General features: G+C 52.7%; 1 protein-coding gene across 1 annotated transcript; it reads right to left on the reverse strand.

The window, feature by feature from the left end:
* Positions 1 to 9: 9 nt before the first annotated feature.
* Positions 10 to 11,908, reverse strand: IDH3G (isocitrate dehydrogenase (NAD(+)) 3 non-catalytic subunit gamma). The gene is made up of 13 exons (XM_083881353.1): positions 11,805 to 11,908; positions 11,324 to 11,413; positions 11,165 to 11,176; positions 9,436 to 9,533; positions 8,136 to 8,248; positions 6,418 to 6,478; positions 5,930 to 6,062; positions 5,033 to 5,166; positions 3,574 to 3,676; positions 3,344 to 3,490; positions 1,666 to 1,760; positions 847 to 907; positions 10 to 497 (listed from the first exon to the last, which is right to left on the reverse strand). The coding sequence occupies exons 1-13, from the start codon at positions 11,865 to 11,867 to the stop codon at positions 417 to 419; spliced, it is 1,191 nt and encodes a 396-aa protein (XP_083737479.1). The 5' UTR covers positions 11,868 to 11,908; the 3' UTR covers positions 10 to 416.
* Between the last annotated feature and the right edge of the window lie 168 nt (positions 11,909 to 12,076).

The following is a 12,076-nucleotide window of genomic DNA, read 5'->3' on the forward strand; positions in this document are numbered from 1 at the left end:
TGTGCGTGGTCGTGAGAAAGTTTTGGAGTCCCAGGGGGTCCTGTCAGGGTCCTGGTGTTGTTTTGGGGTCCTGGTGCAGTCCTGGTGCAGTTTTAGGGTCCTGTCAGGGTCCTGGGGGGTCCTGTCTCAGTGCTGGGGGTCCTGTCAGGGTCCTGTCGGGGTCCTGGTGCCATTTTTGGGGTCCTGTCTCAGTGCTGGGGGTCCTGTCAGGGTCCTGTCGGGGTCCTGGTGCCATTTTTGGGGTCCTGTCTCAGTGCTGGGGGTCCTGTCTCAGTGCTGGGGGTCCTGTTGGGGTCCAGGGGGGTCCTGTTGAAGTCCTGGTGCCGTTTTGGGGTCCTGTCTCAGTGCTGGGGGTCCTGTCGGTTTCCTGGGGGTCCTGTCAGGGTCCCGGGGCCGTTCTCGGGGTCGGTTCCGGCTCAGGCTCGGGGCAGGTGGCTGATGATGCTCTGCACGGCCCCCGACGTGGTGCCCTGACCGCCGATGTCCGGGGTGTGTGTCTGCGGGGCGGGGCCGCTCAGGGACACGCCCACCAGGATGGGGACACACCCATGTGGAGGGAGACACGCCCACAAGGATGGGGACACACCCACGGGGCTGGGGACACGCCCACGGGGCTGGGGACACGCCCACGAGGTTGGGGACACGCCCACAGTGTTGGGGACACGCCCATGGGGCTGAGGCCACGCCCATAAGGCTGAGGCCACACCCACAATGATGGGGACACGCCCATAGGGCTGAGGCCACGCCCACAGGGACACACAAACTGGGTGAGGCCACACCTACAGCAGCGAACCCACGCCCATCAGGGCTGAGGCCACGCCCACAGGGCCGGGGGGCGGGGCTTACCCGGGGGTCGTCCAGCGAGGCCAGCACCGCCTGGCGGATGGTGGAGGCGTGGCCGTGCAGCCTGGGGGCGGGGCGAGAACGGGACACGCCCACATTAATGACCAACACACAACCATGGAGGGTCTGCCCTGCCCCTCCCTCTGACCACACCTGCAGGAGGCTCCACCCCCTCCCCAGGTGTTCCCATTCCCTCCCCAGGTGTGCCCTGTCCCTCACAGGTGTGTCCTGCCCTTCCCCAGGTGTGCCCCACCCTTCCCCAGGTGTTCCCTGTCCCTCCTAGGTGTTCCCATCCACTCGCCAGGTGTCTCCCAGGTGTGCCCTGCCCCTCTCCAGGTGTTCCTCACACCCATCAAGGTGTTCCTTAGCCCCTCCCAGGTGTTCCCATCCTTTCCCCAGGTGTTCTCAGCCCCTTCCAGACATTCCTCACTCCCCCTCCAGGTGTGCCCCACCCCTCCCCAAGTGTTCCCACCTCCTTCCAGGTGTTCTCCAACCCCTCCCCAGCCCCTCCCCAGTGTCCCTGCCCCTCAGGTGTGCCCCACCCCTCAGGTGTCCCCAATCCCTCCAAAGTGTTCCCCAGCCCCTTTAGGTGTGCCCCACCCCTCAGGAGGTCCCGCCCCCATTGGCCCCGCCCCTCTCCAGGTGTGTCCCGCTCACCTGAGGTGGTCCAGCATCATGCAGGTGTGCCCCACCCCTCAGGAGGTCCCGCCCCCATTGGCCCCGCCCCTCCTCCAGGTGTCCCCACCCCTCTCCAGGTGTGTCCTGCTCACCTGAGGTGGTCCAGCATCATGCAGGTGTGCCCCATAGGTGTGCCCCACTCACCTGAGGTGGTCCAGCATCATGCAGGCCGCCAGCAGCGCGGCCGTGGGGTTGGCGATGTTGCGGTTGGCGATGCTCTTGCCCGTGTTCCGCGTGGCCTGGGGGGACGGGGGACACCGGTTACACCCCCAGTGCTCCCAGTATGCCCAGTTATACCAGTTACCCCCCTGGGGATCCCAGTTACACCAGTTACCCCTCAAAGGGTGCCCAGTTACACCAGTTACACCAGTTACACCCAGTTACCCTCCCAGTTACACCAGTTACACCAGTTACACCCAGTTACCCTCCCAGTTACACCAGTTACACCCCAAAGGATTCCCAGTTACACCCCCAGGGATCCCAGTTACACCAGTTACATCCCAAAGGGTTCCCACTAATTACACCAGTTACACCCCAAAGCGCTCCCAGTTACACCAGTTACCCCCAGTTACCCCCAATTACACCAGTTACATCCCAAAGGGTTCCCAGTTCCACCAGTTTTCCCCCTGGGGATCCCAGTTACACCAGTTACATCCAGTTATACCCAGTTAACACTCCCAAGGGTTCCCAGTTACACCAGTTACACCCCAAAGGTGCCCAGTGCTCCCAGTTACACCCCATGGGGTTCCCAGTTACACCAGTTGCACCAGTTACACCCCAAAGGGTGCCCAGTTACACCAGTTACCCCCAGTTACCCTCCCAGTGCTTCCAGTTACACCAGTTACACCAGTTAACACCCCCAGGGATCCCAGTTACCCCCCAGTTACACCCAGTTACACCAGTTACACCCCAATGGGTACCCAGTTACACCAGTTACACCAGTTACACCCCAAGGAATCCCAGTTACTCCCACAGCGCTCCCAGTTACCCCCAGTTACCTCCTCAGGGCTCCCAGTTACACCCCAGTGCTCCCAGTGCCCTCCCAGTGCTCCAGTGCCCCCCAGTGCTCCCAGTGCCTCTCTGGACACCCCCCAGGACCCACAAATCCCTCCAGGACCCCTCCAGGACCCCCCAAACTCAAAGTTTCAAACACAGCGTAGTCAAGGCTGTAGTTGGCTCTTGACACACCAGTGCTCCCAGTGCCCTCCCAGTGCCCTCCCAGTGCTCCCAGTAATGTCCCAGTCCCTCCCAGTGCCTCTCTGGAACCCTCCCAGTCCCTCCCAGTCCCTCCCAGTCCTCACAGTCTCAAACACAGCGTAGTCGTGGCCATAATTTGCCCCCAGCACCAGCCCAGGGCCCCCCACCAGTGCTCCCAGTGCCCCCCACCAGTGCTCCCAGTCCCTCCCAGTGCTCCCAGTCCCTCCCAGTGCCCTCCCAGTCCCTCCCAGTGCTCCCAGTAATGTCCCAGTGCCCTCCCAGTACTTCCAGTGCCTTTCTGGACACCCCCAGATCCTTCCAGAACCCCCTCAGACACCCTCAGACACCCCCGGACTCACAATTTTGAACATGGCTGTAGTTGGCTCCAGGCACACCAGTGCTCCCAGTGCCCTCCCAGTGCTCCCAGTCCCTCCCAGTGCTCCCAGTCCCTCCCAGTCCCTCCCAGTGCTCCCAGTCCCCCCCAGCATTCACAGTCTCAAACACAGCATAGTCGTGGCCATAGTTTGCCCCCAGCACCAGCCCAGGGCCCCCCACCAGCGCTCCCAGTCCCTCCCAGTGCTCCCAGTGCCTCTCTGGAACCCTCCCAGTGCCCCCCAGCACTCACAGTCTCAAACACGGCGTAGTCGTGGCCGTAGTTTGCCCCCGGCACCAGCCCAGGGCCCCCCACCAGGCCGGCGCAGACGTTGTTGACGATGTTCCCGTAGAGATTCGGCATCACCATCACGTCAAACTGCTGGGGCCGGGACACCAGCTGGGCACGCAGGGGTTAACTGGGGTTACTGGGAGCACTGGGAGGGCACTGGGAGGGCTCTGGGGAGGGGTCTGGGGTCACACCTGCATGGTGGTGTTGTCCACGATCATGTTCTGGAAGGTGATCTCGGGGTACTCGGCCGCCACTTCGCGGCAGCACTGCAGGAACAGCCCGTCCCCCAATTTCCTGTGGGGTCAGAACCACAAAAATCAGGGATTTCACCCCAAAAACCCTCAGATTCCACCCAGCACTGCAGGAACAGCCCGTCCCCCAGTTTCCTGTGGGGTGAGAACCACAAAAATCAGGGATTTCACCCCCAAAAAATCCAGAATATCACCCCAAAGTGCAGGAACAGCCCGTCCCCCAATTTCCTGTGGGGTGAGAACCACAAAAATCAGGGATTTCACCCCAAAAAAAACTCAGATTCCACCCAGCACTGCAGGAACAGCCCGTCCCCCAGTTTCCTGTGGGGTTAAAGAGGTGAGAAACCCCAAAAATCTGGAAGTACACCCTAAAAAATCAGGGATTGCACCCCAAAAATCTGGACTCCCACCCAGCACTGCAGGAACAGCCCGTCCCCCAGTTTCCTGTGGGAATTAAAGGGGTGAGAACCCATAAAAATGAGGAATTCCACCCAAAAAAACCTGGGATTACACCCACCACTGCAGGAACAGCCCGTCCTCCAATTTCCCCATGGGGAGGGGTGATTCAGGACCCTCAAAACCTCCCCCAAGCACCACCTCAGGACCCCTAAACTGTCCCCAGGATCCCCTCCCATGCCCCAAATCCCCCAAAGTCCCCCCTCAAACCCTCCCAAATCCCCCCCAGGACCCCCAAACTGCCCCCTGAGACCCCAAAATCCCCCAGGACCCCCCCAAAGCCCGTACATGATGTTGGCCTTGTGCACAGCACTGACAGTTCTCCTGCCAGCAGCCCTGGCCAGCCCCAAATCCCTCCCAAATCCCCCCAAAGATCCCCAAAAACCCACTCAAGGACCACCAGGACCCTCCCCCAAGACCCCAAATTCCCCCAATGACCCCCAAAACCCCCAAAGGACTCCCAAAACCCACCCAGGGACCACCTGAACATCCTCTGGAACCCCAAAACTCCCCCCCAGTCCCCCTGAAACCCTCCCAAAATCCCCTCCAAGACCCTCATATCCACCCCCAGGACCCCAAAATCCCTCCCCAGGAGCCCCCAAATGCCTCAGGACCCTCTCCAAGACCCTAAAGATCCACCCAGTGATTGCCAAGAGCCACTCCCAAACCCCAAATCCCCCCCAAGGAAGCCCCAAAACCACCTCAATTTCCTCCCAGGATCTCCAAACTGCCACCAAGGCCCCCCCAAACCTCCCCAAATCCCCCTCAAACCCCTGCAGTGCCCCCTAAACCCCGTACATGATGTTGGCTTTGTGCACAGCAGTGACAGTTCTCCTGCCAGCCGCCCTGGCCAGCCCCAAACCCCCCCCAAATCTCCCCCAGGACCCCCAAACCACCCCCCAGGACCCCCAAAACCCCTCCAAAATCCCCCCAGAGCCCGTACATGATGTTGGCTTTGTGCACAGCAGTGACACTTCTCCTGCCCGCGGCCCGGGCCAGCCCGAAGGCGTAGTGGGCGATTCTCCGCGACCGCCCGGCCGTGATGATCTTCAGGCTCTCCACCACCCCCGCCACGCTCTGGGGGGGAAACGGGCGTGGCAGGGGCGTGGCAGGGGCGTGGTGTCACCCAGGGGCGTGGCAGGGGTGGGGAAGGGGCGTGGCAAGGGTTTGATGTCACTTTGTGGTGTGGAAAAGGTGTGATGTCACACCCAGGGTGTGGCCTGGGCGTGGCAGGGACGTGATGTCACACCCAGGGTGTGGAAAGGGTGTGATGTCACACCCAGGGTGTGGCCTGGGCGTGGCAGGGACGTGACATCACACCCAGGGTGTGGCCTGGGCGTGGCAGGGGGGTGTGGCATCACCCCCAGAATGGAGAATGGGCGTGGCTTTAATCCCAGGGTGTGGCAGGGGCGTGGCATCACCACAGGGTGTGGCATGGGGGGCATGGCAGGTGTGTGATGTCACATCCAGGGTGTGGAAAGGGTGTGATGTCACACCCAGGGTGTGGCAGGGGCGTGGCAGGTGTGTGACGTCACATCCAGGGTGTGGAAAGGGTGTGACGTCACAGCCTGGGTGTGACATGGGTGTGGCAGGGGCGTGGCACAGCTGTGATGTCACTTCCAGGGTATTTTGGGGTATTTTTGGGGTGTTTTTCAGGGTATTTTGGGGGTATTTTGGGGGTATTTGGGGGATATTTTGAGGGTTTTTTTCTGTATTTTAGGGTATTTTTGTGGGGTTTTTTGGGGTATTTCGGGGGTATTTTCGGGGTATTTTTTCTAGTATTTTTTTTAGCTATTTTTGGGCTATTTTTTGGCTATTTCTGTGTGGTTTTTGTGCCCACCTCGTGCTCCAGGGAGCTGTATTCCCCCTCGGTGTTCTCCCTGACGATGAGGATGTCGATGTCGCGGTGCCGCGTCTCCACCCCGGGCAGACTCTGACAGTGGATCACGTTGGCGTAAAGATCCAGGCTGGTCCTGGAAACCCAAAAAACGGGCAAATCCACCCCAAAACAGGCAAATTAACCAAAAAAAAAAAAAAAAAAAGCAAATCGATCTCTAAAAACATACAAATGAACCCACAAAATATGCAAATCAACCCCCAAACTATTCAAATGACCCCCCAAACAATTAAATGAACCCCCAAAACATCCAAATCAACCCCAAAATATGCAAATAAATCCCTAAAACAATGAAAATAAACCCCACAGAAAGGCCAATCAACCCCAAAAAATGAAAAATCGGCCCCAAATTATTCAAATCGAACCCCAAGTTATGCAAATGAGCCCTCAGATATGCAAATGAGCCCCCAAATTATGCAAATGAGCGACACCTGATGAGGTTGTTGCGGGATTTGTGGTTGGGGGGGAGGTTGTGGTTGGTTTCGATGTTTCCTAAAAGGAAAAGAACAAAAAATCAGAGCAGGATTTTGGGAATTTGGGGGAATTTTGGGGATTTTGGGGAATTTTGGGGATTTTGGGGGGGATTTTGGGGGTTTTGAGGCAATTTCAGGGATTTTGGAGAGATTTTGGGGGATTTGGGGGGAATTTCGGAAAAGATTTTTGGGGTATTTTGGATGGGATTTTTGTGGGATTTTTGAGGAGATTTTGGGAGAATTTTGAGGCGATTTCAAGGATTTCAGAGGGGATTTTGGAGGAGATTTTGGGAGAATTTTGTGGATATTTTTGGAAGAGATTTTGAGGAGATTTTGGGGGAATTTTGAGGCAATTTCTGCGATTTTTGAGGAGATTTTTTTGGGGGAATTTCACAGCGATTTCAGGGATTTTGGAGGAGATTTTGGAGAAGATTTTGGTGAGATTTTAGGAGGATTTTGGAGAAGATTTTGGCGGTATTTTGGGGATATTTTTGGATAAGATTTTGGTGAGATTTTGGGGGTATTTTGGGGGATTTTTGGAGGAGATTTTGGGAAGATTTTGGGGATATTTTTGGATGAGATTTTTTGGGGAATTTTGAGACGATTTCAGGAATTTTGGAGAAGATTTTGGAGAAGATTTTGGGGATATTTCGGATGAGATTTTAGAGGAGTTTTGAGGCGATTTTGGGGGGGATTTTCAGATGATTTCAGGTATTTTGGAAGAGATTTTGGGGATAATTTTGGAGATTTTGGGAGGATTTTGAGGCCATTTCAGGGATTTCAGAAGAGATTTTGGGGATAATTTTGGATGAGATTTTGGGGCAATTTCAGGGATTTCAGAGCAGATTTTTTCAGGGAATTTCGGAACCATTCCAGGGATTTCAGAGGAGATTTTGGAGAAGATTTTGGGGATTTTTGGGGATATTTTTGGACGAGATTTTGGGGGAATTTCACAGCGATTTCAGGGACTTCAGAGGAGATTTTGGAGGAGATTTTGGGAGGATTTTGGGGATATTTTTGGAGGAGATTTTTTGGGGAATTTTGAGGCGATTTCAGGGATTTTGGAGAATATTTTTGGGGGTATTTTGGGGATATTTCAGATGAGACTTCGGTGGGATTTTGGGAAGATTTTGAGATGATTTCAGGGATTTCAGAGCAGATTTTGGGGGAGATTTTAGAAGAGATTTTTTTGGGAATTTTTAGGCAATTTCAGGGATTTCTGAGAAGATTTTGGAGGGATTTTGGAGAGATTTTAGGGGGATTTTGGGGATACTTTTGGATGAGATTTTGAGGGGATTTTCAAAGCGATTTTTGGGGGGTTTGGGGGGAATTTGGGAGAAGATTTTGGGGATATTTTTTGATGGGATTTTGGTGGGATTTTGGAGAAGATTTTAGGGGGTTTGAGGGGAATTTTGGAGGAGATTTTGAGGGGATTTCAGAGGAGATTTTGGAGATGATTTTGGGGGGGATTTTAGAAGAGATTTTTTTGGGGAATTTTGAGACGATTTCAGGGATTTTGGAGATGATTTTGGGGGGGATTTTGAGGCGATTTCTGCGATTTCTGAGGAGATTTTTTGGGGGAATTTCACAGCGATTTCAGGGATTTTGGAGAAGATTTCAGAGAAGTTTTTTGGGGTTATTTGGGGGTATTTTGGGGTATTTTTCAGCCCCCATACCCTTGAGGGCCACCCCGTTGCGGCGGATGGCGGTGATGGCGTTCTGCACGTCGGCCTCGGGCGCCTCCGAGTTCACACGAACCTCCTCAAAGTCCACGGGGACACACGCGTGTCTGGGGGGAAAAAATTCAATTTATTAACTGAGATTGGGGGGAAAAATCAATTTATTAACAGTTAAATGGTGTCTGGGAGGGGAAAAAATTCAAATTATTAACAGGTAAACAGGGTCTAGGGGGGAAAAATTCAATTTATAAACAGTTAAACAGTGTCTGGGGGGAAAAATACATTTATTAACTGGGATTGGGGGGGAAAAATCAATTTATAAACAGTTAAACAGTGTCTGGGGGGAAAAATCCATTTATTAACTGTCCTGGGGGCCAAAAGTCAATCTATAGTTATATAATATATATAACTTATAAAAATATCTTTTATATAACGTATAATGTATAAAATATATATTTAAAATATATTATAGGTACAAATTATATATCTTATATAATTTAATTTACATATTTTATATAGTTTATAAACATGTTTATATATAATTATATTAAATATGCTATATTTATGTTGCATTATGTTTCGTCATGTTATTTTATATTATATATGTATTATATTATATATAAATAAAACATATAATATGTACTTATATTACATATATGATACTAATTATAAATAATCTATAAAACACGTATAATATATAAAATCTCTATAACACAGAAAATATTTCTAACACATAAAATACAGGTAAATTATAAAAATCAATTTATAGTCGTATAACCAAATATATTTTCCATCCTTTCATCAATTTGCTCTTCATTTTTCCCACCTCATCCTTTACTTTTCTCCCACTTTCTGCCTCCAAAAATGTCTTTTTTTTTTCCCAAATTTCCCCTCCCATGATGCCTTGGGTGCATCAATTACTAATTTGCATATTCCATTTGCTCATTTGCATAACCCCGCCCCTCTCGTCAATTTGCTCTTCATTTTTCCCACCTCACCCTTTACTTTTCTCTCACTTTCAGCCTCCAAAAATAACATTTTTTACCCCAAATTTCCCCTCCCATGATGCCTTGGGTGCACCCATGCCTCATTTGCATATTTATCTTCCTCATTTGCATAACCCCGCCCCTTCCTTGCCTCCCTTTCACTTTCTCCTTTACTTTTCTCCCATTTTCTCCCTCCCCTGAACCCCCAAAACCCCCAAATTTCCCTTCCCACAATCCCCTGGGCCCCTTTTCTCCCCCCCTAATTTGCATAGCCCCGCCCCCGGGCAGAGGAAATGCCCATATTTGGTCACCTGAAGACGTCCTTGACGTGCAGCATCAGCTCGGGCCCGATGCCGTCCCCCGGGATCAGCGTCACCGTGTGCCGGCCCCCGTACTTGGCCGGGGGGGGCTGGGGGAGAATTTGGGGGGTTCAGGTCAGGATTTTGGGGTGGTGGTATTCAAAAGTCAAAATTCCTAACCAAAAATATCCTAAATACCCCCAAAAATACCCAAAATCCAGCCAAAAACTTCTAAAAAAAACCCCCCAAATCCTCCAAAAACACTCAAAATCCCCCCAAATCTGGCCAAAACTTCTAAAAAAAAAAAACCCAAAACCCACCCAAAATTCCCCCCAAAACTTCAAAATTCCACCCAAAACCCACCCAAAATCCTCCCAAACCCACCGAAAATCCACCCCAAAACACCCCAAAATACCCCCAAAAATGCCCAAAATTCTCCCAAAACCCACCCAAAATTCCCCCCCAAAAATCACCCAAAATCCCCCTAAAACACCCCAAAACACCCGTAAAAACACCCCAAAATTCCCCCAAAAAACACCCTAAAATCCATCCAAAAACCTCTAAAAAAATCCCCCCAAAACCACCCCAAACTCCCTCTCTTCCTTCCCCCAAAATTTCCCGAAATTTCCCCAAGTTTTCCCAATTTTCCCAGTCCTGAGGCCCCCCGTACTTGGCTGGGGGGGCTGGGGGGAAAATTTGGGGAGGGGTCCTTAAAAATCAAAATTTCTACCCAAAATTATCCTAAATAGCCCCAAAAGCTCTAAAAAAACCCCACAAAACCACCCAAAACCACCCAAAATCTGCCCCAAAATACCCCAAACCGCTCCAAAACACTCTAAATTCCCCCCAAAATCCCCTCCCAAAATACCCAAAATTCCCCCCAAAATCACCTTAAATCCCCCCAAACCCTCCAAAAAAAACCCCCCAAAAATCCACCCAAAAAAATCAAAATTCCCCCCAAAAACCACCCAAAATTCTCCCCAAAAACACCCCAAATCCCCCAAAAACCACCTAAAATTCCCCCAAAAACCACTAAATCCTCCCAAAACACCCCAAATCCCCCCAAAACACCCCAAATCCCCCCAAAACCTCAAAATTCCCCCCCCAAAAACACCCCAAATCCCCCCAGAACCTCTAAAATATCCCCCAAAATCCCTCCAAAAATGACCCAAATTTTCCCAAAGACTCAAAATTACCTCCCAAACCACCCCAAATCCCCCCAAAAAACCCTAAATCCCCCCCAGAACACCCGAAATCCCAAAATAACCTCAAAATTCCCCCAAAAACCTTTTGGGACCAACCCCTCGGTAATTTTTGAGGGATTTTTAGGAGACTTTTGGGATCCCTGAGTGACTTTTGGGGGCCCCAAGAGGTTTTTGGGGTCCCCAGGAGATTTTTGGGACCTCCCTGGTGATTTTTGGGGTCCCCAAGGAGGTTTTTGGGGTCCTCTCTGATGATTTTGGGACCCGCCAGAAGATTTTTGGGGTCTCTGAGGAGGTTTTTGGGGCCTCCCAGGAAGATTTTAGGACCCTCCTGATGATTTTTGGGGCCTGCCAAGAGATTTTTGGGGCCCCTCAGGAGGTTTTTGGGGTCCCCAAGAAATTTTTGGGGCCCCCCAAGAAATTTTGGGGTCCCTGAGAAAGTTTTTTGGGGTCTCCAAGAAGTTTTTGGGGTCCCAAGGAAGATTTTTGGGTCCCCTCAGGGGGTTTTGGGGTCCCCAGGGGGTTTTTGGGGTACTCACGATGCTTCTTTGCTGTGGGAGGAGAAGAAAAGCGTTCAATTAGTGAAAAACATTCAATTTTGAGGGCAAAACCCCCCTCAAACAACCCCAAAATCCCCCAAAAACCCCAAAATTTGGGGTTTGGAGTCCCCGAAGAGGAGAAAAGGGGTCTGGGGGTACCTGGGACCCCCCCCAGGTGTCCGAGGCACTCACGGGGGGGAGGTGGAGCCGTTCGGCCATGTGGGAAATGGCGGCTTGTGGAATCCACACCTTTATTAATTTAAAAAAATGTTAATTAAACTTTTTTGGGGGTTGATTTGGGGGATCCCAAACCCCCCCCCCCCTTTACGACCCCTTCAATGGTTCAGGCCAAGGCACCACCCCCCTGGAAATATCAACCAATCACAACGCGAAGCGCTGCTGCTCCCTCAGAGTTCAGCCAATCAGCGCTCGAGAAACGGACCCCCACTTTCCCAGCTCAGCCAATCAGAATCCGATCCGCCGCTTCTACGCCCCGCCCCTCCTGGAGGTCGCCCGGCCCTCACCGCCGCTCCAGCCAATCAGGAGCGGCCGGTGCGGCGGGAACCGGGCGGGAACCGGGCGGGAAGCGGCGGGGGCGAGTCCCGGTGGGCGGCGGAGCGGGTTTTGGTTGGTGACTCACCGCTCGCGGCCGTAGCGCGGCACGCATCAGCCGCCGTCGAGCCGTCGTCAATGCCGCCGCCATGATGCTCCCCCCCGTTAGCGCGAGTTCTCGCGAGATCTAGGCACCGCCCACGAGAGGTGATAGGGAGATAAGCTGGAATTCTCGCGAGAGTACCCGCCACGCCCTCACGCCGCGGCGGCCATTTTGTGCCTGGGAGTGGCGGCCCCGTGGGGCCTCACGGCGAGAGGCCACAAAGGCGATGCCGCCCACCCCGTTTTGTCCCGGAACGG

This window comes from Zosterops lateralis, assembly GCF_965231275.1.
Source record: "Zosterops lateralis genome assembly, chromosome: 33".
Classification (NCBI taxonomy): Eukaryota; Metazoa; Chordata; class Aves; order Passeriformes; family Zosteropidae; genus Zosterops; species Zosterops lateralis.

Bases quoted from the DNA above. Each gene is read 5' to 3' on its own strand.
- IDH3G (XM_083881353.1), bottom strand. From the start codon at position 11,867: ATGGCGGCGGCATTGACGACGGCTCGACGGCGGCTGATGCGTGCCGCG. The intron at 3,677-5,032 runs GTACGGGCTCTG...CTGACCCCACAG, and splicing joins GTGCACAAAGCCAACATCAT to GAAATTGGGGGACGGGCTGT. The intron at 1,761-3,343 runs GTGAGTGCTGGG...CCGTCCCCCCAG, and splicing joins ACTACGCCGTGTTTGAGACT to GCCACGCGGAACACGGGCAA.